General features: G+C 38.2%; 1 protein-coding gene and 1 long non-coding RNA gene across 2 annotated transcripts in view; both read right to left on the reverse strand.

Moving 5' to 3' along the window:
• mast4 (microtubule associated serine/threonine kinase family member 4) overlaps positions 1-22,771 on the reverse strand; it is a 100,323-nt gene extending 77,552 nt beyond the window's left edge. Inside the window, 2 exon segments of the mRNA XM_085169264.1 lie at positions 4,897-5,050; positions 22,169-22,771. Coding sequence (XP_085025390.1) covers positions 4,897-5,050; positions 22,169-22,417 — 403 coding nt within the window. The 5' untranslated portion in view covers positions 22,418-22,771.
• On the reverse strand, positions 12,283-15,830 carry LOC146513970 (uncharacterized). Its single transcript, XR_014875498.1, has 2 exons — positions 13,769-15,830; positions 12,283-13,058 (listed from the first exon to the last, which is right to left on the reverse strand). It is a non-coding gene; the product is annotated as an uncharacterized LOC146513970 (long non-coding RNA).
• Positions 22,772-26,360: the final 3,589 nt, after the last annotated feature.

The raw sequence follows: 26,360 nt of genomic DNA on the forward strand, positions 1-26,360 counted from the left end.
AGTAACAGGAAAGAGAAGAAAATCTTTCTGCTCTTGTTGAACATGCTGAGCTGAATTTCCAACAGCCAGGCGGGATGTCGAGGGTTTAGATTAAGCCAGAAAGGGGCGGGGGGGGGGGGGGGGGGGGGGGCTGACTAACTAACTGTGCCACCACAGTTTACTAAAAATAAACAAATACCCTATAAGTTTTAAAAATAACAGCACTCCTCTACAACAATATTCTTTGCAAAGCTGAATATGGCAGCTAGATGGCACCAATTCTACTTTACCTCTCACCCACTTTTATCTGCCATCTTCTATCATAAATCCTCAGCACACAAAGGCAGGGCAAAGATGAAGGCTAATTCAGAAGCTCACCATTTAAATTAGCAGACTTCACTGTGAAACTGGATTTTCATGAATTTGAAAAAAATGTCTCATTTGTATCCACAAGTGTGTATTTTAGTGTCATGTTCAGTTAACAGAATAAACAGAAGAACAGTGAGAAGGAAGGAAAGATAAGAAGGCTGAGCACAAAACAGAAAGGGAGGAGGTATGTCAAAAACATTTAGCCTAAGGCAGGCCTCCATTTATCAGGTGTGTTTTGCTCAAGATAAGCTAAAACGGGAAGTTTGTCAACTCATTGCATTGCTAACAGCAAAATCTGAATTCAAACAATAATGCTATTTAAGATGCATCTATGTCCAGAAGACGTTTTAATTTCATTTTCAGTTTGAAAACCTACACTCCTGCTAAAAAGCTCTGAGTCACTTAAAACTGTTCCTGTTTGCTGGAAAGAAAAACACATGTTGACATTAGATAAAACAATGAGTGTAAGAAGAGCTGAAAAGGCCTCTAAAGATTTTCCATTTAAAAATTAATGAGCTACAGTGCCATTAATAACTCAGTCTTATTCAACATTCCCAATTAATTTCATGTTAATTACATAAATTCAACAAATTTGCTTTTCTGTTGAGATCAAACACTTTTCTAAATGAGCTTTATGAGCGCTACTGATGATGATTATCAAAATGATTAAAGCAATCTTATTTTAAGCAAAAAAAACTACAGCTATAGCTGTTGCTCGGATATATACATGCGAGTAGCAATTACCTGCCCTATAACCAGGTACGTGTGTCTGTGACATTTCTCTCAAATGTTTTATCTTAATTGCATGCTGGTGAGTAATGCAATACAATTATGATTATGCAATGTATCACAAGTGGACCACTGTATAATCTAGGATAGGCAGTAATTGCATTATGGCATTACTCTTCCATTAGAAGCGTGCAATGCAATGTTCAGAAATTTGGAACATTTACAGAATTAATTAGATCAGTTACATACAGTAAACATTTCTCTTATGTTCATGACAACATATTATTTTACTTTTCAATATTTTTCTAACCACTGTGGTTCATTATATATCTCTAAATGTTGTTCTCTGAAACCCAGTTGTTAATTTCACTCCCATGTGGGAGTAAATCAGAAGACCTGAATGTCGGCTTTTATTGTTGTTGGGCAATAAAGATAGTACTGGTGTAGTAGTGTCTCATCTTTCTTCAAGGTTAACAGAAAATTAAAGGGAAAATTAAATGTTTGGGAAAAATAAGCCGTTTTTTGTTTTGTCACATTTCTTTTCCATAGCAGACTAATTATGAATATCAGTTTTGGGCTTTGGTCAGACAACCGCTTTGTAACAAATAAGGCTATCTGCTCATATCTGCCTATTGTGCTGCAGTAATCCTGACAGTTGCACTGTGATCACTGCTTCAAAACCAAGAGAACTGAGGGGAGACCAAACAGGATGAGGAGGGAAAATTAAAGTCCTTCCTTCCTTACCAGCAAATGTTTTCCTCACTAGAGCCCATCACATCCCAGCACAAAGGAAATCTGTCACACACTTGTCAACACTTTCAGAAACAGGGGTGTCAGGGGGGCAGTTTTATTTAGATTTTGAACAGGTATTTGAAAGGTCATTTCCTAGATCTTTCAACCACACCTCTTCAAACCATCATGTGAAATATACTGAAACAAATTAGAGTCTCTACACACACACTGCTTCAGTTTAACACACTGTTTAAATCTAACTTATTGCTATGTTCATGCATGCTTCCAGAATCTTGAAGGGTAAAAGAGGCAACCTGTTTAACCTTCAAATTCAATTTAGTCCAACTTGTCTAAATTTAAGCGATTAAGCTACACTGTTTTGTCACAATGTTTGCATTACCAGGAGAGAAACACTCCTCATCCTGTTTATATCTCAAGCACTTCTGTATTAAGTATATTAAAAGCTGACCGTAGCTTTTATATGAACACAAAGATTTGACTATACTAGTCTTAAAACCTAGTGCATGATATGGATTTCTCTAAAGATTGCAAGTACTGCCCTGACCCAGGCATGTTGGGTCTGCAGTTGTGCTGTTAACCTAAAGACTCACTGATTTCAAAAACTTTCCATTTTGATACTAAATTTCTGGTGTATACATCACTGAAGCACACTGTATTCAACAACTTTTCAGAAGCAGGCGGCAAGCACAAATAATCTATAGCAAAACCCAAGAAAAATACATTTTGAGTAAGAAACAAGAACGTCACACTCATCTTGTTCTAGTCAGGAAAAGGGAACTTGCTTTGTGCAGTTTGTTTAGTCTCATGTTTTATGCAGCCCTATTAGTAAAGGCTAATCCTTTTATTCAAAGCTACACCTGATGAAAACAATTTTCTACATTTAGAAAATGTAGAAAATTGTTTTCATTAGCATTTCAATTAGCGAGCTGGGTCTCCATAAATACGTCACAAGGGAAAAAATAAGCTGTTCAAAGTCAAGGGGCTTCCAATTACTGAATGGAAGCAAACAAGGCCAGTGAGCACAAAAACCCCAAAACAAAACAAAACAAAACCTATTAATACAAAGTGGTGCTGGCCACCACTTAAATTGGCCTAGTGTAAGGATGAAACGCCATTCTTTTAGAAGACATTTATTCTGCGTCTTGATGAGTGAGCGACACCTGGTCCCATTTGGATAAAGCTACTGTAATCCCAGATGATACATTATAGAATAAAGGTACTCACTGAGAATGACTTTGTACTTGTTAGCAGCAACTCTTAATGCCAAGTAGATCCAAAATATGAGCAAAGTGCCCCTCATAGCATAACAGAACATACAGTGGTTTTCCATTTATCTGACACCTGTCTCCATCTCTAACAGTTCACCCACTGATATATCCAGACAGATACTGAAACTTGAAGCTGATTGTTGCATTTTATTTTCCATAGCGCTCTCTCTGACAGTGACAGTATGGCGTTTCTATGATTTTACTTCCACAGGGGTATGGACTGATTAAATATTTGAGCCTGACTAAAAGATTTGCTATGGGTGAAAATGGGCCAAGGCAGTGTTATAGTCAAGCGTGATGTTGTCCTTCACATAAAATAATGAATGTCGGTCTAAGAGTGAGGAATTAAGGTTATTTATTTCACACTTGTATTGTATTTATATTGTATGTATTTATATAGCGCAAAATCACAACAACAGTCACCTTAAGGTGCTTTATATTTTAAGGTAAAGACCCTTCAATAATAAAGAGAAAACAATGAAATGACCAAACACTTGGTGACAGAGAGAAGGAAAAACTCCCTTCTAACAGGAAGAAATGTCTGGAGAAAGAAACCGCTGAACCAGGCTCTGGGAGGTGCAGCTATCTGCTGCCACCGGTCCGCAGTGATGGAGACTTTGCTTCTAATGCCAAATATTTTTCAAATAGCTTTCTTGTGTTTAAATGTACAACAGCTATTCCAGTACAGCTATTTCTGCATGTATTCAAATGGTTAAAAGGCCCGAGTGCTGCTCTAAAGTTTATGACTTCACCCTTTTCCAACCACATGCCACCAAACATTTTTGAACTCACTGTTCATTGTGAGAAAAACATGTTCTGTAAAACCACACATAATGCCAGCAAATAGCCTGCGCGTAATTCCACAACGATGCTGTTATGTTTTACAGTTTTGCGAGGTGTCCACAGTTTGGTGGTATTTAAGACGGATCTGTGGTGTCTGCAGATGATGATGTAATCATTTTGGCTTTAGCAACTGATGCATTCTCAAATTTTTTCCTGTAAAAGGGTGAAACTTTTGTTGAATTCCTCAGGCAATGCTCTCTCAGAGTAACACACAGGCACACACTAACACTGAAAATTGTTCACAGTAGGATCTGTGGATTATCCTGATTATTCTGAGTAACCAAGGCAGCTTCTGGAAATACATTTTAAAGTCACTTTTCAATGCTCTTAACATCATAAATTAAATTCCACTGTACTATAAAGCCACTAATAATTGAAAGCAAAAACATCTCCATAGCTGCTAATCACTAATGATAAGAGAGAAAACATGTTCTGGATTAAAGACCTATTCATGATGGATCAGCCAACTATGTTTGAATGATTAAGTGTTGCCTCTGTCTCTGGGGTCAACCACTCTGAATACATTTTCAAGCAGTGGGAAGTGGTGAAAATTACACATGAAGGTACATTTCACTGAGTGGGAAATTATTAAGTGATTTGATGAGGGACTTTTATGTTTGCTTACTGGATCCTTCATGTGGAGTTTTTATTAATGTTTTGGTTACACAGAGAAAGCTTAATTACAGTAAAGGAAATCAGGCTGAACAAAAATACACAAACTCTCCTCTTAAGTGGTTTTAAAGAGTGTATGTCATATGTTTATTATTTGTGTACCCAGACTATGAGTCATAATATTATGGGAATACAGGAACACAACCAAAAAGGCAGCCCCAAAGGAGAAAACTTTCCAGAACCAAAGACGAAAACAAATGCTAGGATCTGGCAGCACTTGCTCGTGGATGATGTCAATCTTTCAGTCTAAATCAAACTAGTGAGAACTTTAAAAAAACATTACCTGTGAGTCCACCTCCGAGGCTCCTCCTTCTAATGTTTCTTCCATCCTCACTGAGATGTCGTTTAAATTTGAGTGCAGGACTTAACCCATGTGTCAGCTCTGGGTTACTGGACTTCCTGAGGTATGTGGAGGGTGGGTAGAGGATGTTATCAAACTAGGAAAAGAACAAAAGGCACAAAGAATTGAAGAATTAAGTTTAGCAAACTTTTTTGGAGGCAAAGCAATACAAGTGCGAAGTTCCAAAATAAACTTTTATATAATGAAAAAAAGAATTTAGCTTGTATAATATTTTTCAGCATTTAATCAGTAATGCAGTAATAGTATGTTGCATTTTAAGAATAATTTTCTATCTTAGGGTGGCTGTAGCTCACGTGGTAGAGTAGGTCACCTACTAATCAAAAGGTTGGCAGTTTGATCCCATCTGCCCCATTCTGGATGCTTGGATAGTATCTCGGGCGAGATACTTACCCCATCGAGTATAGGGCAAGTATCCATCTCACACACATCCTGTATGAATGTGTGTGTGTCAATTTACTTCTGGTCATTAAAGACTCTTTGCTGAAGGAGTCTAAATACATCAGGCAAACCCAAGGACAGGCTTGGACTTCTCAGACAATGTTGAAAGGGAATTGCCAGAGTGTTTTCCAGAAAAGAAACGTTGAGCAAAAAGTTTGTAGCAACATCTGATTAATTCCAAATGTCATTCTTAGTTCAAGAATACTGAATGTAAAAGGGCGTGGTTACATGACAGTCTAAGTACTCAGTGTGCTTTCATTATTCATAATTCATGAGAAATGTTTAAAAGAAAAATGCCCAATTGTTTATGTCAAGAAATATGACAAATCCATTGCTAACACTCCTCATGATACAAGCACAACACATTACAGAAGTCCATTGTATTCTCAGGAGATAATACCTTGTATGAAGCTCAGAACAAATAAAACCTAGGAAGAGGCCCTCCCTGAGAATACAAAGACATACAAGGCTCAGAGCACTCTGTGGAAGGAAATGCCCTTTGCTTCTCTGTGGGATGATTCATGATCCTAAGTCTATGAAGGACAATGAAAACAAACCCTCTGTAGGGTGACATGAGCTCACAGTAAATACAGAAGTCTAAGGCAACAGCTATATAGTAAAAAGAAAGAAAAAGCATAAGCAAATAATAGCTGTACTTTTGAAATGCATAAACTTAACAATCAAGTTACCCACTGGTACTAAAACACGTTAACAATAAGCACACAGTAACAGGACAGTTTACAGGACCGTACAGGACTGTACCATCAAGATCTCGTGATTTTGAAACGCCCAGGCTCTACAACAGTAATGGTCGTTGTTAAAACATAATATGGTATTTGCGCTGAGGGCAAATATCACTGTGCATATGAGTCTGAGTTGTAGAACTGCTAGACATGATGAACAGCAAAACACGTGCCGCATAGTGGAGAATGCATAGACTTTTAGCTGTGTATAAGCACACACATCAACTGCATTTATACCAAGGTGGCACATAGAGTTCAGTACATGGAAAAAGATGGCTTAAATCAGATATCACCCTGTGTCCACACTCCTGAATCAAATAATTAGTTCATTACCAGGCCTCTCGAGAACCTTAAGACATGTTGAGGAGGAAATTGAGCCATTTAAATCAGCTGTGTTGGATCAAGGACACATCTAAAACCTGTAGGCCACCAGCCATTGAGGCCTGGAGCTGGACACCCCTGGGTTAAATGTACTGTGTGTATTCACAGAATGAATTTGCTATACAATTTAAGCACATGTAATGCTGAGTGTATTAAACAAACACAGTGACAAAGACTTTTCATCTGTACTTCAATATTTGAAGTACAGATGAAAAAAAAAAAAAAAATAATAATAATAATATATATATATATATATATATATATATATATATATATATATATATATATATATATATATATATATATATATATATTACACATATATATATATATTACACTTACACATTTTTTTGGTCCCGATTAAGTCGATCCTGGTTAGGCTACCAGTCTATCACAGAGCCAACACAGAGAGACAGACAACCACACAACTACAGACAGTGTAGAATCACCAGCTAACCTAACAAGCATGTATCTGAATTGTGGGAGGATGTCAGAGTAGCCGAAGAGAAGTCCAGCAGGCACAGGAAGACCATGGACTCAAACCAGGACATCCTTGCTATTGGTATAGCTCCACTGTACTGCCTACAAGTTATCTAGATATGCCTTAATTCCATTATTACTTTGATTTTGTATAACAACAACTCATTCTTTAATGAAAACTGTACGGTAGCACTACATACTAATAAGCTTTACATAAGCTAAGTGAGCGATAAATACAACTTGAATCTCAATACACAGTACTCAGTCTCAAGCATCTTCATCACACTATAATTGCAGGAATACTGTAGTTCACTGCAACCTCCAGTTTCCTATCTGAATGTCCTTCTGAAGACTAAAAGGTTCAGTCATCTGTTAAGCTCAGGATTTGGCTGCACCAGCTTTACGTGGATTGGATGCACAGTCTCTGCTAAATCCTTATTTACAACATCAGGTTGCACCATTAAAAACAGACTCACTCACTTGAATAATGTGCAAGATAGTTGCTAGGAAACTATCTGTTTCTCAATCTGAAGCACAGGCCCATCAAAAGCAAACAACTGTGCAAACAGGAAGTATCTGTGGCATCATTAAAATGGTTTTAGGGGCAAAAGATGCAAATCATTAACATGCGTACATGAAGAAATATGTTTTAGAGGTAGTGTCGTGCAAGCTGTTTACAATGAAGTCACTGATCATATTAAACAAAAACTAATCCTTAAGTTAGATATGCTTGGGTTTTTCTGTCTGATACTGATTACCGTTTAATATTGGTTCGCTCATGTTTAGTTTCTAATACTGAATGGTAATGTTTTTCCCAAAAGATACTAATAATCGGGTGTTCCAGGGAGAAATCAGAAGCGACTGTAGAGCTGACTCTGTATAAATGAAATCGTGCAGTCATTCAGGAGCTAGTAGCTTGGTAGGAGTAACTGCAATTTCCCTCATAAATATCTACAACAAGCTATAATTCTCTGTTCACGGATCTGCTACAAAAAATAAAACTGTAGGTAAGAATCCTGATATTTAAGTGGCTTTATTGTAATTTCAACCATGTGCAGTGGTACAGTACACAGTGAAGCGAGACAGCTTTCCTCCAATGGTGCTACATGTAACAGACAATCAACACAGGACTAAATAAATTGCAAATTCTTGCAAATCTAATTTAGTGAGCTGTCCCGATTACAGCTAGCATTTGTGTGTGTAAAATTCAGAGTAATTAATATATGTAAACAAAAGTAGCAGCTAATTCAGTATGACTAACACTAATTTAGTGATTTGGAAATAGTTGGTAAAGACTAAAACTAATGTGATGATTTAGCAAAGTGTGACCTTCTGAACAGCTGGTGTAACAGTGCCCAGGTGTTTAAAGGCAAATACATTTAAAATAATCACACATGAACAGATGATTATGTAACTTTCAAGCAAACAGATAATAACCAGACACTGCATAAATAAGCAGCTTACGGTTATGCCGTGAAACAATTTGTGAAAACTCCTGCATCATTCAGTCCTAACTTCTGAATGCCAGCGATGAAAGGTGGCACACGTACAATGGCACCTGATGGACGTCCTTTAATCTATTAAAATAACCACATGACTGCTTTGTGCTTCTACAGCAAAAGGAAGTTGTACAATTTTGCAGAACTTCTCTGTTTCTCAATAACTTCTTTTGCTAGGCGTCATCTTTTACTCAAGGCTGTTTTTCTGAGTTATTCTAGCCTCTTCTATTGTACATATGTATCAATTATTTTAAACAAGAGAAGCAGTGTAGCAGTTCTCTTCTGTTAGTTGGACCCTATTAACTATAACTAGCAGATTTATATGTTTTGCTTTATTTTGCTATTGACTCACTGTACACCACTGATCTTCAGACTTTGACCCTACTACTGTAGTCTAAACATTTGCTTTTCACGAGACTAATCAAACATGAAGTATTGTGTAATGAATCTTTTGGGAAAGAAATTTTTAAAAAAAAAGAAGAAGAAGAAACAAGGCTAAGTGTGAACCAGTACAAGATAGAATATGCTACTTAACCCACAGAATATGCTTTTTAACCCACTACCAGATACCATTAGTGATATCCTTATTGTCGGTCTAGAGCTACTAATAACATAGCAGATTGTACATCTGACAATTTTCGACCCAACGCTCTACAAAAGGCTTAAATGTGTAAGACTTGTTATCCTTCTAACCGTTTTCCTTCATGTCACATATGATGCACCATCTGAGGCAGTGCAAACTTGTGGAGGAATGCCAAAGCTGGCACAAGTTTTATATTTTCTGTTTTTCTTGTTGAGCATATCAGTTATCAGTGAATATTTCCCAGACAATGTATCTTTAATTCACGTAAATTATATCCCATCCACTCTGCGCAATAGCTTATTAAAAAGGTACAAGTAAATAAAAATCCAAAAGACTAAAGCATCTGCATACATTTTATGAGACATAGCAGCCAGCCATTTGCAGCTCCCTTTCTGTGTGGACACATTGCAGTTTTGGCAGCAAGCAGTGCCCTTTCACCCATCATTCCTTTCTACCTGCAGCAGAGCCTCGCTGAACTCTGGAGAGCAGGATCAAACCTGACCTGTAGCCTCCTTCCTCCATCATCCTGTTCGCCCTCGGCCTTGCACAGAGTGTACAGTACCAATAGGCTTTTGTTGCCAAAGCAAAAACAAAGAAGGTGGGCTACACAACACAATGCTGGTTGTGTTTACCAACTAAAGAATGAGGCAATCTCAGCCTGCATGTATAAAGACCTTTTTTTTTTTTTTTTACTGACAAGTTTTCATTATCATTGGCTGTTGTGCTACTTTTACTTCAACTGAGACTACTGTCCAATACTTACCAAACAACGCTGTAACCTTGATCGTATTATGAGATTACATGATCTGGCACCATGATACCCCTGTGGTCTACAAAGTCATGTTAACCACTGCTTGAAACTAAGCTTTCAATATTTCCTGTCATTCAACAAACTTAAAAACGTGTAACACTAATAATCAATCCTTGCAACACCTGCACTTTTAACACTTTTAACAGTATTGGAGGCAAATATATTAAGAACCTGACAGCAGATTTTCAGATAAATTAATGCTAAAATATTGATATTTATACAGTATTTACAGCATTACTTGTATTCATTTGGAGTTCTGTTTCCTCTGTTTTTTAGCTCATTTAACATATCGCCAGCTAAAATTAACCATTTGCTTTCACATTCAGTAATATGACTTTGGACTTGAGATAACTCAGTAAACACTGGGCCAATGTGCTTTGCTCTACACAACACCCAGGAACAAGGGGTAACACAACACCCAGGAAGTGCTCAGTGGAAGCTGTAAAAGAGCAGGCACTTTCAAAAAAATAACTGGCAGGAGATTTCATGAACCATCCATCTACAAACATTCACAGACTGTGAACACGGAAGCACAACAGGTCACAGGCTGAGGAGCTTTGCACACTGTCAATATACTTGGCTTATGAAGAAATACTACCCATCATTTACTTTGCAACTAGCTACCAGAACAAACAATTCAGCTTCATCACTTCACCACAGACATTTATCACATATAAAAACACTCCCTTAGTTACAACTGGTTCCTCATAGGATTCCGACTGGTAAGGACCATTGTGGTTCTCCCACACTGGTCTACATCTAATCTTGCATGTATTTGAGAGCACTGTGAGAAGTGAGGTTAGAACAAATTAACATGAAGTTGTTATTACAGACTCAGGGTCAATAAGGAAAAGCAATGAGCCAAGAACACAAAATCAGATCAGATGTCAAAGAATGTAAAAGAAAACAATCAGAGTTCAGTCCTCTACCAGGGCCAATGCACCATACTGTAATTCTAAATTGCAGTATAATAAATGATTACAAGCATAATGGTTCCTTCCTTTGCCCTGACTTCACCTCTCAAATTTCATGAAATCTGGCCAGGTGGTTTCTGTGTAACCATACTGACTTACAAACAGTGCTAAAAACACATGGCTGTCTTGCCAGAGAAATTAAAATATGAGCATTTGCATTAACTGTGCACAGCTGAGAGGGAACAGTTTCACTGAACAGTGAATCAGGCTGACAGTGCAGAAAGCAGAGTTAAAATTCAGGACAGCCTCTGGGTCTGATATGAACCTTTCCCGGACAACACGACAAAGACTAAAGGCACTGCAAGTGGGAAGGACACCCTTTCTGTACAGGTGCACAAGCATTAAAAAAAGAAATGACAAAGAATGTAGGAAGACTTTCATATATTACACTGACAAACACAAAGACTAAGGTGCAAGAGTGCTAACAAAAACTCCAACCCAGAGGTGGAGTAATGAATCTTCCAGTAGTCCAGGCCAAGAAAACTGTGTTGTTCACATACTTGTATACTACGAGACCTCAAAGCGTAGCTATGAAAACACAAGTACAAGCATGTAAACACCAGTGTTAATGTTTTTCCACTAATCTTATCAACTTCTTCACTAATTTGCATAGTTCCCTCTTATCAAAGTGATGATTTCCACACTGAAGTTAGGCATCAGTTGTACAAAGGGAGAATTGGCAAACATTCACAAAGGAAGACATTAATTCTCTTTGAAGACTTTGTGGTGAAGTCGTGTTTATCATTTCACTTAGATAGATGAAAGGAACCCTTTAAAAGTAGGAACAAATTGTTATTACTGTCTTCATTGGTTACTAAGACACCCTGAATACACATTTACAGTAAAACAGGAAGAGAAACCTGGTAGATCAAGAGGCAACACACTTTACCCCTTTCAGTTTGTGCTATCCTGTGTTCTACCAGGCGCTCTCTCTGCCATTGTTTTCCATCCAGCAGCCACTGAGAACAACACTGAGAACACCTTTCACTTGCTGTAGTCACACACAGAACATGGTTACAGCTCAAAAAAGAATTTCCCCTCCAATTCTGTACGTTTTCATCAACATCAACAAAAAGACAACTTTTGCTGAAAATGGCTGGAGCCTCTATGACACAAGGCAGCTTTAGAAGTCGCAATCTACATCTTCTAATACAGTTTTATTATAAACACGATAACACAGGTGGTATTTTGCCATCTTACACAATGAAGTGACATCAGCTCCGATAGGGCTACAACCAGTCAAGTCATTTTAACTCTATTATAATGTTGCGCTTACCATGCGAGCATTTCACCCACATTTGAGCCTAAAAATAGATATGCAGCACAAACTTATGTAGGAGCCCACGTGTAAATAAAAAAAATATTACAACAAGCCCATGAACCCCCCAGGTTTTTAAGAAAAAAAAAAAATACTGTTAACACAACAGAAGCAGAATAGAAACAATGATGTCAGAGTTTAATGTGGAAATCTACCCAAACAAGACGAAGAGCAAAGGCAGATCCGTCACCAAGACTGTGAGCTCAGGTGGAGACTGTACTGTACTTGATACTGTAAAGACCACTAAAACTGTTATTAGGCAAAAGCATAAATTAATTTTACTATTATTAACATTAATTATTAACATCTATACCAGCAATATCAAACTCATTTTACATTGTGGGCTAAATACAACACACTTTGATTTTTGGTCAGTGTAGTTTAAATGCAAGTCTAATCCCTGATACTTCCTAATATAAGAAGAAGCAGTGCATTTTCAACCGTTTTTAAACATGGTAGAGAAATGCTTTGTATTATTACTTATGTCTATGAGGAAGATCTTTTATCACTAGGAACAAGAAAGGAAAGCCTTTTAAAATACATTTTAAAGTCCAACATTTATGCTTTCCGTAAAGAAAATTAGTAGACCAGGTTTGCATCTCTGTCAGGCCAATTCTGGTCCCTGGGCCTTATGTTTGACTCCCATGATCTACACCATCCCCTTTCTGCAGCAGGAAATGTTGTAACAAAACACAAGCAAACCTCAGTTCTGAGAATTTTGATATGCTCACTCTTCTTTATTGCAGACACCACATGCTCCTTTAAAGTCTTACAAACACATACTTATTTACTAGCATACTTAAAGACACAGCTTTCCAAGGCTATTTTATTTTATTCCTTAGTAGGGCTTCACTTTACTAGGGCCTGAGCACTTGCAATGCGAAGGTCTTTGATCGCCTTTTTGGGGCTTTACCATGCTCAAAAAAATCATTAAATTGTGAATTCGCGTCAGGTCTGGCGAAAATTTCCGACATGAAGTCCGCCATTTTGAATTGCAGATGACATTTTGGCGACTTCCTGGCATTATACTTTTTGAAACTCCTCCTAGCGATTTTATCGGATCAGCTTCATATTTGGTCAGTCTAAACGACAGACCTGGGACGTACTAATTGCAAAGCTTTTGAGATGTCGTCAAAAGGCGCCAAAGCGACTTTTCATTCCCGGTGAAATTTTAATTTGCGCTCATTCACACATAAATTGTCAAATCCAGACCAATGTTCTCACGTGTGATAAGGCTCCGCCCCTGAACACATTTTAACTGCAATATTTGACAACAGCGTTACATAGTGGGAACAGGAAAAGCCATGGTTTACACTTTGGGGTGGTTTTGAGGTGGCTGACCCTGAAAATCTTAATTTGTCCAGGAAGCCCTTAAGGAGTTGGTTTTAGGCTCCTTTGAAAACGTTTTCGTCAAAGAGCGTGACCCCAACGGCATGGCGAATTTTGATGCTTCGCCATGAAGCACAAAATTTCTCTAACTCAAAGAAATCTGACCCAGTCTTTACCAAACTTCACAGGCATGATGACAGTCCCAACCTGAACAGATTAATATGCCCATTATGCCCACCTAGAGTAGCACCAGGATATATAAATATTTACATATCCTGGTCCCACCTAGAGGGGGATTCAGGATATATAAATATTTATAGTCTGATGCACTCCTCACAGGTTGACTCCATCCACCTCAAAAGTGGTGATTATAACCATCGGGCCCTTATGGTGGTATTGTGCACACATTGTGAGTTTTCATTGCAGGGCGCACCTTAGTGGCATGGCAAGTTGGCGGGCTCTTGAAAATTCAGTCTCCCTCTGACTTGTGTCAGCTTTGTTTTTAAGGGAAATGCTGTGGAAAGGCACTCAGTTGTACAACTGATAGATACATATGCAAAACTGCACTAAAAGATTAAAGTTTAAACCTGTGTGCCCTCTGTCAAAAAAGGGCTTCATCGCATGATGATCCAGGAGCTTTCAGAACATTAGTCACAACATTTATTAGTCATGGTATTAGGTTACCCTTGTTTGTTTCACTGGCTGCTTACCCAACATGCCAGTCTAAAATGTGCTTTCAATTTAACCATTACCAACATGATCATTTTGGTAAGAACCAAGCAGCATGTTCAGCAAATGTAACATTACCTCAGTTTATTTCCAGAGGTGTTCGGATGGGGAATTCAGGGTGTCAATTTTGCTAGAGTTTAGCAAATACATCGTCTCATTATAGTGTGTAGCTAATACAAAACATTTCTGTGAAGTGAACTCAGTGGACTTCTGAACATGTTTGTTCATTTTTTTTTTCCTCAGGGTCAACTGCAGTACAGCAAGCTCTGTTCTGGCCGACCTCATCACCCGACATCTGCCTTAAACTCTTCCCAAATTCCAATCAGGCCTTAAACTCTCTTCCTTCACAGTCTCTGTTCTTAGGATGTTGATGTTTACACAAAAGAATAACGGTCCCTAAAATTCTCACAGCTCAAATGCTAAACACTTTTCCAAATGTATATTTCAGTTACCTGAAATGGACACTTTACACTGAACAATATATAACTTTGGTTTAGATTGTTTGAACTTTGTATGCTTACACATGGGAATTCAATTTGCTGTGTTGACAAAATCTAAACTTAGAAAAACACAGTACAGTACTTTCCTTCTCCAGTTTCATACAAGCATCTGTGTTAAGATACGAAGAGCTTCAGCACTGTAAAGAATCACACCATGCATTATTACTTCCACCAAGGAAGTCATATTTTCTTGGAGAGTGTCTTAGAAAAATATTAGTGGACTTTGAGCACTCAAAGCACTTTCATATAACATGTCTCATTCATTCATTCACGCATGTTCACACTCCAATGAATGCATCGGGAGGAACTCTGGATTCACTATCTCTTTATCTTGCTCAAGGATACTTTGGTGTACATAGTGGGGCACCCAGGCCTTGAACAACGAACTTTCTGATTAGGAGATGACCTGCTGTACTTCCTGACCACCTACCACCACAGCATCCAAAACCTGTGGCTCAGGAACATCTGTAAATCTCTTATGCCCATGTGAGATTTTGTGGCAAGAAAAATACTATAAGACGACAAGTGAACAAGTGCTGTCTTCAGAGTTGTGTTTGATGATAACTAGAGTCAGCAGCAGCTTAATTTTGTCAAACATATCATGTTACAGATAAGAATTTATTTTTCTACTTAGGCAGAAAGGCATATTTTTAGAAAAGAGGAACAGACCTTGCTTGTGTTTATTTGACCTTAACACTTCACCTTGACAATCAGTCCTGCTCTTATCTAGGGCTCTCTTTAATATATGCTTGCAGTTCAAAGTTGGTTTGGTTACATAAGGTTTAACTCTTACTTGGATTTTATTTACAGCCTACTGTAAACTCCTATAAAATATTCTTCATTAATTTTATATAAACACTATACAACATCAAATATGAAGTTATAACACAAAATGATGTGTTTACAACTAAATCTACTATACTGTAGAGTTAAAAAAAACAAATTCCACAATGATAAGGTTCAAACAAGCTTGTTTGTTTAAAAATGAATAGGATCAAATTCATATCATTTAACAAACCAAGAATAAAAACACAGAAGAATACATTTGACTACTTCCCAATCCAATCAGTGTCTTACCTTGCTTCCCTCAGACGATGTACACAAACTTACAGGTAAATTCCGACCAAGAGACATTTTGTTTGGGTAGCAACAGACTTAAAGACATGGAATACGGATTAAACTGCAAAAGACATGAAAGGGCACGAAAGAAAAGTCAAAAATCACCGATGGATCCCAAAGAGAGAGAGACAGCCTGTTGTAGGAGGAAAAGAGTCTTAACCAGATTCTGTTAATCCTCTTAGACTCAAAGTATACACTGACACTGGATGTCCGTCTAATCACCCTGACTGGCTGCATGCTTAAATGAATGACTGCTTATTTAGGGAAACACTAGAGGGTTAGACTCGCTGGTGAGAGAAAGAGAGGGAGTTAAACATGAATCTGAAGCAAATATTGATACGCAAGCAAACACTGATGCAATCTGCAGCAGATGACCTCACTTCAAGGAACAGGCCCTCACAGAATAAACAAACAAGGATTGTGTCAGCAAGTTGAGATGGAAGTGGACGTAGCTGCTGAAAGTAAAGATTTCAATTTGAAACATATACAGAAACGCGACAATTTAAATTTTATTAAGGAATCCAAATTTTTCACATATGATCATCTACTTCTTTCCGAAAGTGTCTACTACACAATCCAAAGCAGAACTTGAAAATTACTACACCCAAGCCATCAGTGTGTGTCAGCTGAGTCATTACTTAAGCAAGCACAGCACAGCCCAACCCAGCTCCAGCTACACTGCATACTAATTTTTACCTGTCTGTTCTTGTCTGCAGAATACTTTAAAAGTTCACTCACTACACGCATCATGAAAAAAATGTTAAGCCAAGGAAATAACGCAATTTGCAGTTAGCAGCTGGTTTCCATTAGTTTCATAAGGTAAAAAGGGCAACCTTGAAACTCACTGGCTGTCTAAAAAAGTACTTGCTGCAGGGTAACAAGTATGAGGACAGACACTAAATTGTGGGATTTTTTTTTAAATCAATATATAAATAAAACAATGAATTGCTTTGAGAGTCAGCTATAGCCCTAAGCAGCGATCGACTGTATAAGATCTACAAAGAGGCAACAATTAACTGTTGCCACTTCACATTCAGATTATAGACATTAGACACAGACTTTACTTAATCCCTCTCTTGTACTTATAATTGACAAAAGAAATATCCCAGCTACCACAGGGTAAGAGGCATGGTGCACCCTGGACAGGTCACCAGTCTGTCGCAGGGCTAACAAAGAGAGACAGACAACCATTCTCACTCACATTCACACCTGTGAGCAAATTAGAATGACCAATTAACCTGACCCCACTAACTACATATCTTTGGACTGTGGGAGGAAGCCAGAGTACCCAGAGAGACCCCACGCAAACAGAACACAAACTCCACATAGGTGTTGGAATCGAACTCAGGACCTTCTTGCTGTGAGGCAACAGTGCTCATCATTGAACCACCATGCTGTCCAAAAAAATGAAAATAGTGTATAAAAACAAAAAAAAAGCCAAAAAACTATACTATGTACAGATGATTACTATATACAGTAAAATACACCAAGAGTTTTATATGTACATGAAGTGTAGTGGGAGTGATAATAGCCTGTATTTCTTTAAAGTATTTTAAGAAGTATTTATTCTGTGTGGGTATTGTATAGTCTAACTGCTGTCAGGAAGAAGGACTTGTGATAGCACTCCGTCCTACACTGTGGCTTTAACAGTCTACCACTGAAGGAGCTGTCCAAGGGGGTGAGAGGTGTTGTCCATAATGGATACAAGCTTGGCTGAAATCCTCCTTTCACCCACCTCCTCTATGGGACTAGCCACGACAGAGCTCGCCCTCTTTACCACTCTTTCAATCGGTTTCCTATCCCTCTCTGTGCTGCCACGTCCCCAGTAGAAAACTGCGTAATAATTCAAGTAAGAATAAAGAATCCTTATAGAACCCTTTTGATTAATTAAGTGGCTGATAAAAGTCAGAAAACTATGTAAAACACTTCCTGTCAACTCATATCAGAGAAAAGCAGCTTATTCCTGTGGTGTTGAAACTCATAATTAGTCATTTATCAGAACAGCTGACTTTTGATGAATTCATTTGAGTGCTGAAACAGTCAAACTATGAAACTAAAGGCTAAGCCAGTGGAGGAAACTGCATTTGTAGACAGAGGTGTAGTAGAAAGCATATCACATGAAGCACTAGTGTATGCAGAAAAATTATTTGGCTATGAAGTGTGTTTAAACAGACAGTAAGGTTATCTAATATTTAGAAAGTGTATCTAAGATGCGAGAATAAACCAATTTCCATACTTGTCTCAGTGGCTGCACTTTTTATTATTTGCATAAAGAATTTTTTTTTCTTTAAAAGCAAATAGCCAAATAGACACATGTTTTCATGTCATACATGATACATGTTGACATAAAAACACCACCCTTACAGCTGTTTAATCGTCTCGGTGATGAAATTTGCTTAGTCTAACACATGGTTAGTCCTCATCTGAACAAAGTTCGTTCAGACTTTACTGCTCCATAGGGAAGTGCTGAGAACGAGCTGTTTGTTTTCACAGCTGACTAACAAGCTAGTTGTAAATGATTTGACTGCCCCATACAATACACCATTCATGGTAATACATATACTCATGTATACAAGTACAACTGGAACCAGTAAGCAGGATTGATAGACAGACTAATCATTCCAAGAAATTGGACTACTGGGAACCGGTTCTCTACAAAACCAGTTCTCAATTCCTATCCCTAGTGAACAATGAGCTGAAGCTTGCTATAAATGTCCAGATTGCCAAAGTGAGCTGCAGACAAACAATTCTCTGTGCACCCTCTTTCCTAATGAAACATTATCAAATGTTCTTTTACAAAAACCATTTCAGTCACTTAAGGATTGTTTAATGACTAAAAATGAAATATTTTCTTTATTGAAGTCAGAAAGTGCCAACGTCAGTATGTGGGGAGAATAGCAAAAGTTGTCATTTTTCTTCTTAATTGACTCAAGTCCCTGCAATCTATCCACATCGTATATTAGGGGGAATACTGATTAAAAGTGTCAGAGTTAGGGATGAATTCTAAAGATAAGAAATATTTAGTATCCTTCTGCAGAAAGGATATTTGTTATGGCAACAACAGCCAGGGAAGAACACTATTAAAAAATGAACAATTGGAAATATCCATATTCTGCTGACCCAACAGGATAGTTAGAAATGAGAAAGTAGGAAACAGGATTTATGATTATGAGAGGGCATAAAAGCAGCAGGATATATAAAGACAAAGAAAACACAATGATTAACAAGCTGACAGATTTCATACTTCAGGAAGCAGTGAGTCAAGACTGTGTGGACAGTAGCTTTGGATAGCTGTCATCTGTAACACCTCTAAAAGCAAGTGAAGCACAGAATATTGGGCCATGGTCTAAAATTTAGGGTTTGTTTTTTCCAAAGCTTTAACACTTGTTAAATAAAATTCATATTTAAGTATTTTGATTGCTTCCTCAGTAGAAATGAACCTACTACTATTTATACTATTGTGTAATTGCAAGAGTAATTAACCATAATGGAGTCTTCTCAGGAACTTGGCTCCAGGGATGAGCACAGAAGCCCAACCCACATGCTAGTTAAATCTTTAGTTAGTGAGGGGCAACCAATCCGAACTCAACTGGCTCAAAGCGAGGGTGGCCTTAAAAGGAAAACATACTAAAAAAAAAAGAGACTTCACAAAAAGACTCGTTTCAGAGAGAAGACAACGTAAGGGACTAGACCAAGGCTCAATATCAGATAAATATGAATCATGTAGAGCTACTCTGGGAACACCCAAGAACAAAAATATTAAATAATAAATAAAATCAAGGAAAGAAGTAATTAATTAATAGCAGCTACTCGCAGCCCTAAATCAGACTGATGGAAAACTGAAAAAGGTCATGTTAACAGCTGCATACTCCAGATACATTGATAAACATGCTGGCCTCTCAAGTGAATGCTGCAGAACTATGAAACACATACAAGTGCTTTATAAACATCCATACAGAGTGTTTGGACAGTGAATTATGGGTGCAACCAGTAGCAATACTTCCAATCTTAACCTTTTCCCAGTAACTGTTTACATACAGCAAGCTTGAGCCAAACTCTGTTAATAAATCTGAACTGTATGTTGCTCATTTTCATCCATTTCTGTTGTCTTGTGCATAAAAGAGAAGGATTATGCGTGGGATAATCTTGTCCTGACTGTAGATAACGTTCTCTGTCACTGCCCACAACCCTGGACAGATTTAGACGTCTGGAACGAAGCACTATGCAATTGTACAGAGATCTTAGGAAGACAGGCATCATACTATCAATGTGGAAACTTACTCTATGAAACATGGCCATACTATCCTTGGAACTTGAAACAGTAGTAAGTCCGGAGACCGAACAGTAACTGAGCTGCTCAGCCTGCTGAAGTCATGTCACACGAGTTCTCAGAAGACTTTCCTTCTTTAAACCCCCGGGGGCAAAAAGAAGGTCATTAGTCAGGGTTCCTGATTAACCCTACAGTAATACCACTGGAAAGCTTCTCTGCACTGACAGGTTATGTGACCTGCTTTGAGGAGTTCCAGGCAGCAACACGTTGGCTTAGTTCAGTATACCAGGTCAAATTACATTGTTTCTTCTGTGGCCAGCACAGTAGAGGTCAACGGTTTAAAATGAACCTCAAAATGGCATTTGAAACCAGTCTGGAGAAATTTGCACAGGCTTTATGTGACTCTTTTGCAAAATTAAGGCAAATTCTTTTTTTCTTTTTAAAAATGGATTACATTTGGTTGAAGTTCAGTAAAGCTAAAGTGAAATAAGAAACCAATCTCAGGCCTGCCTCCTCATCTATAACACTTCAGCTCTATTGAGGTAATGAACTGTCAAACTGCTTTTCACCCCAACTAAATTAGCTGAGTATCACTGTTACTAAACATGACACCAACCCAGGGGCATCGTCTTTGGGTTCGTGTGTGTTGGAAAGTCTGTTATGCTTTCAATTACTGATTTATCCATTTTAAAAACCAGCAAATTATAATTAATGAAAATAATTACACACAGAAATCAGGAATCTGATTGGTGTGCAGGAATCAGTTTGTATTCCGATTCCAACACAGATATGAGAGTTAAAACGTGTGAAGTAAGTAAGTCATGCAAAACATTACACAAATTTTCTGTATTTCCCATCTGCCTCAAAAATGAGACATCATATGGCATTTTTGTCAACCACACCTACAGCCCTAAGTAATGTTTCATGATATCATGACTTGGAAAATGTCTATGGGTCAGTCGGGAGCTTGCAATAGTCAAACACACCCAGGCTACATTGTGCGTACTGGAGCAAGTTAAACCAGTCTGCAGAAGAATCCATGTAAAGCCTTATATAAATTAAAAGGCTGATACATGTATTTTGTCTTCCTCATTTTTCTCATCTGTTTCCTGAATGAGCACCACTTGGGGTCACAACAGCAAGTCCCAGATTGTGCCATTTGTGTGTTAGCGTTACAGAATAGTTACAGAGCTAACAATGAAACAATTTACACACACACGTTTGCTCTAAAATCACATTGCATTTTGCGATGAACCTGCCCCCTTTCATTTAATACATAACTTTTTCAAGTTTTGGATATAAGCCATAGCCAACATTGTTTTGGTTTATAAAATAGGGGCAGATTTGGACTGGATGCAGTCCAAATCTCCATCCGGACAGTCTTTGTCTTTGAGGTTTAAGAAAACACCTCCAAAGCAGTGGGGAAGACTGACAGGCATTTATTTACAGATGATCTATTTATGCCTCTGAAAAAGGCAGGAGCCGCAGTAAAAACAGAGCAGTGCGCATGTGCTGAGGAATGCATCTCGACTTGAAAACTTGTAAATTGGGTGGATGAAGACAAGAATACATGAAGACATGAATAATAGTTTAACTTTGCACTGACTTCATGACGGAGTGTAATCCAGCAAGCATGAGCTCAAGCACAGCTGATCAACTGGTTCACAAATATTTTGACTGTAGGACCAAATGTAATGAGTTTACCTTCCTCGGGAGTGGTTGCCTTCTTGCTGGATGAGGGGGCAATTAATTGGATGTGTATATCAACGGAAATAACTTTTATTACGGACATTTTATTTGAATGTCTAACAAAAACGAGAATGAAAGTATCACATTTGAGAAGCTGGAATCAGTTACTATTTTGGTATTAGCTTTCGCTTTGAAAATTAAATGAATAACCGGTAACCAAAACAGTTGCCATCTAGTCTCTATGTGCTCATAATTAATTAATCGGCCAATCGTTTGGTTTTCTGCGTGTCTGAGTCGACCCTTGTTTTGTTTAGCAGATCACTGTGTTTACCTTTTCGTCTTCCTCTCCTTCCTCTTCGTCTTCTTCCCCATCTCCTGGGGTCTCCTTGTCAGATTCCACATTTCTGCCGTCCTCCACCTCGTTTACATTTTCAAAGTGCAAGCTGAGCCTGTCTTCGCCATCACCATAAACTTTAATGTCCAGAGCAGCCGTCATTTCTTCCCCCTCAGACAAGGTTTGGGAGCCCGACGACGACTGGCTCTCGCCGCTTTCAGACACCACAAACTCTTTCTTCTCCATTGCGTCGCCTTCTGGTGCTACTTCAAAACAAAAGGTAGCAATTAATTAACCTGCAAGCACACCTGTCCGGTTCATTATGGTCAGGAGCCGCGAGCCCATTAGAGGACACGGCTTTCTTTTTTCCTCTCTCTCTTCTGCTTCTCCTTCTTCGAGTAAAACCAAAGTCACGACGTTGTCGAAAGTTGGTGATGTCGACTAAAACATTATAGAACCCTGTTTAATATCAGCGTTACCAAGCAGAGGTGTCCGCTTCGGTTAGAAGGAGCCTCTGTGGATTTTTACGCTCATGACTTCCAAATCAGCGCGTGCCCATGCTGTCTGCGCCTTCCTATCGCACCAGTACAGCTTGTTGCCCAAAAACTAACCCCGCCCACAACGTGCGAGGGTTTACCAATCAGATCGCAGCAGCCGCCAAACTCTCTACAGATAGCTTGAACCAGCTTAAGATGCATTGGCGGTTCAAGAAGAAATTTGCGAGGGGGACCAGGGTGGGGCTACGGTTTTTTAATGGGACCGCAGAACAAAAAAAAAAAAAAGGGGGGGGGGGGGGGTGGGGGGGCAATAATTAATTTTTTAATATGTTTAGTGAATTTATTTCGTTCGAGTACAAACGAAAATAACATGTAACAATTAAACATAAAAATGAGTTTCAAACAAGGGATTTCTAAATCTTTTACTAGATTACTAAACATAAATAAACCTTTGAACAAATTTTACTTTTTATGCAAGATATTTTTCTTTTGTGTAGTTATGTATTTATTTTGTTATATAGTTATTTTTTACAGCATGAAACTTAAATGTACACTCATATTTTCTGTTCAGTAGTGTCTCATCTTTAAGCATTGGCAGCGCAGTAGTATGTAACATTATAATAAAAGTATTCTTCATTACCGATTTATTGCAAAACAGTCCACAAATGCATTAATTTTGAAACCCTTGGCCTTTCTGGATTCAGTGCCTAGCACCCCTATTGCTAAGACGCTCATCAGTAATGGTGGATGGGAGGCAGGTTTTTACTCATTTTAATGTGGCGAAACTCTGCTCACAAGTGACAGAAGTCACTGAGAGCGCAACAGCTATTTTGCACAGTCTAAAGAGTTCATCAAACAGCTTTTTTATGCATCAGTGAAACAGATCAATTCCACTATAACAGATAGCTTTTGAATCACACCGCTCTTTATTTTTCTTTCCAAAATCTCTGAATTAACTTATTATTTTATCATTCAGAAACAGCAAGTGTATTAAGGGGGTGGATGGACTCATGTTCCAGAGTGGGCAGACAATAATGTGGAATGTAAAAAATGTGTGAATGAGGTAGATGTGTACAGCAAAAACAAAAAAAAGCATTGTCATGCTTTATATAAAATGTTGTGATGTAACAGCAAAAGGCAGACGTCAATAATGCTAAGCATCATGGTCAAATGATCTTGTATACTAGTCACCAGTAGTTAGAAATGGTGTATTTTTCAAAGTGATAGTCAATAAATATCTATCACTATCACAATGTCTCAGACTTTATAAACTTTAAAAATCTGTTTATAAAAGAGCACATCAGAAGAACAGAAGATTAAGGGGGTTTTTTTCACGAAACACATTGAAGTGCATGTGTACTTGAGTGCATACACATTTTCCCCCTCATGAATAGCTCCATTGCCTCCTGCTCTTTCTGTTTGTTTTTTTAACTCTCTTTTGGGGTCTTGTTTTGTTGTCCCTGTATGTGTGACTCATAGGTGTGGCACTTCCTTACCTGTCATTCCCGCTCTTATTCATTCCTCAGATGTTTTGATATTCACAGGTTTTTCCTCCTCTAGACATGCAAATTATAAAATAAGCATATTCCAGAATAGCATTTGTTGGCATTCAGATATCTGTGCTCAGTGGCATGTTATACTGTTTTGAACTTTTGTATAAATAAATAAACACCACATCCACACAAGTTACATGACAATCCACATCCAACATGTGGTGGCAGCAGATCAGGAGCAGGGTTTAACCAAACACAGGCCACTAGGGGGCCTACTTGAACAAATATGCTATGTGCTTTAGGATTTTATACAGTGTACTATGTATTCATACTAAGAATTAGTCTTTCATTTCAAACATGCATTCAACATAGCAGAGGGAAAAGGCAACAAAATGACATGTTTCTTTCTCAAAGCTCCAAATTAAAATACAAACACACAGGATTGCATGAGAAGAAACAAATATATTTGTAGCATTAATTCTTTAACCCTGTTTTTACTTTGCCCTTTATGACACACTCTACAACATTTAGGTTGCCCCACCCAAAGCAGCATTCTATTATCATGTAGTCAGAATCCAGCATAATTGTCATTCTATCCCAAAACCCTAAAACCTTTGATGGCTTTTTGAGGAAGTCAGGTCCAGACTAAAAGTCCTCACCCCATTGGTCAAAATCTCAACCAGACACACACACACACACACACACACACACACACACACACAAGCCCGTTTAGCTATCTTAGTGAGGACCTTCTTTGACATAATGGCTTCCCTAGCCCCTTACCCTAACCGTAACCATTAAAAATGAATGCCTAACCATAACCCTTACCCTAAACCTTACCATAACCTAATTGTAACCCTGACACTAAAACCACATTTTGAGCCTCAAAAAAGGAATCAAATTTGAGAGGACCGGTGTGTGTGTCCTCACAAGTGACTGTTGGTTCTCACAAGTATTGTAGAATGCAGATTTCGGTCCTCACAAAGATAGCTAGACAGGAACAAACACACACACACACACACACACACACACACACAATTTTTTGATTATAAGTGTCTTTATTTTCTGTTGTTTAGTTTCACAAATTACCTAAACACACTCAGCAGGGTGAAAAAGTGACAGAGGATAAACTTACACAGCATTTTGCCTTTATATTTTTATGTTTTGTTTTGGTTTTCCTCCTGGATATTATGAGTGTTTCTTTTATCACAATCCACATAACAAAGACTGCCCTCCCCTTTTTTAATGCTTATCTTCAATATTCCGACACAGCAGACTGAGTTTCATAAAGTAAACACACACGTGAGTTTTGAGTCATGACTGTGCGCCCAGTTAGACTTTTGTCTGGTGTTGATAGTCTGATATGTCAACAGAGACAGTGTTGACATTCAGGTCGAGCTGGTATAAATCAGCCCCAACAACATAATAAGCACTTTTACTGCCTCTGATCACATCTTATTGAGTTTTTCTGTCTTAGCACAGCCTTTGGTTGTGCAATAGCTTAACTATATATGCTTTGTATTAACCTGCAACTTGATTTTAATTTTAAACCTGCTTTAGGGCAGCATGGTGGTTTCCACTGCTGCTGACAACAAGAGGGTTTGAAGCCAATAGTCAACTGAGGCCTTTTGTATGGAGATTGTATGTTCTTCCAGTGGTTATGTGAGTTCTCTCCAGGTACTTTAGCTAAAGTGGCAATTCTAGATTGACTTTAAGGGTGAATGTTTTCTTCGTTCCCATGTAATAGACCAGCAGCCTTTCCAGGATATACCCTGTTTTTCACTGTATCACAGCTGGGATAGCCTCTACACCCTTCCATTTGTGCTTCATTGTCACCTAATGAATTGATTGCAGTGGAAGTTCATACATTTGTGGTCACCAGAGGTTCAATATTATTGATCATCTGCATCTTTTACATTTGATTTTGATTTAATACTTGTTGCTCTTACTTTGTTTTGCCAAGCTACAAAGGTGTGGATATACCACACATTGTTCCTGCTAATGAACAAGCAGATCACGTGTTCTTGGAACAACTGTACTGTGGGTTGCACCAGCCACGCCGTCAAAAAGTTTCCATTAACTCTCTTTTTTCTGTGGCTTCTGCTGCCAATCCTGTTGCTACTGATGATGATGACCCTTGAGCTTTATTTGGGAGTTTACAGCGTCATCAGGTTGTTCTGTTCTCAGTCAGTCGACCTA

This window comes from Neolamprologus multifasciatus, chromosome 7 (assembly GCF_963576455.1).
Source record: "Neolamprologus multifasciatus chromosome 7, fNeoMul1.2, whole genome shotgun sequence".
In the NCBI taxonomy this organism is placed as follows: Eukaryota; Metazoa; Chordata; class Actinopteri; order Cichliformes; family Cichlidae; genus Neolamprologus; species Neolamprologus multifasciatus.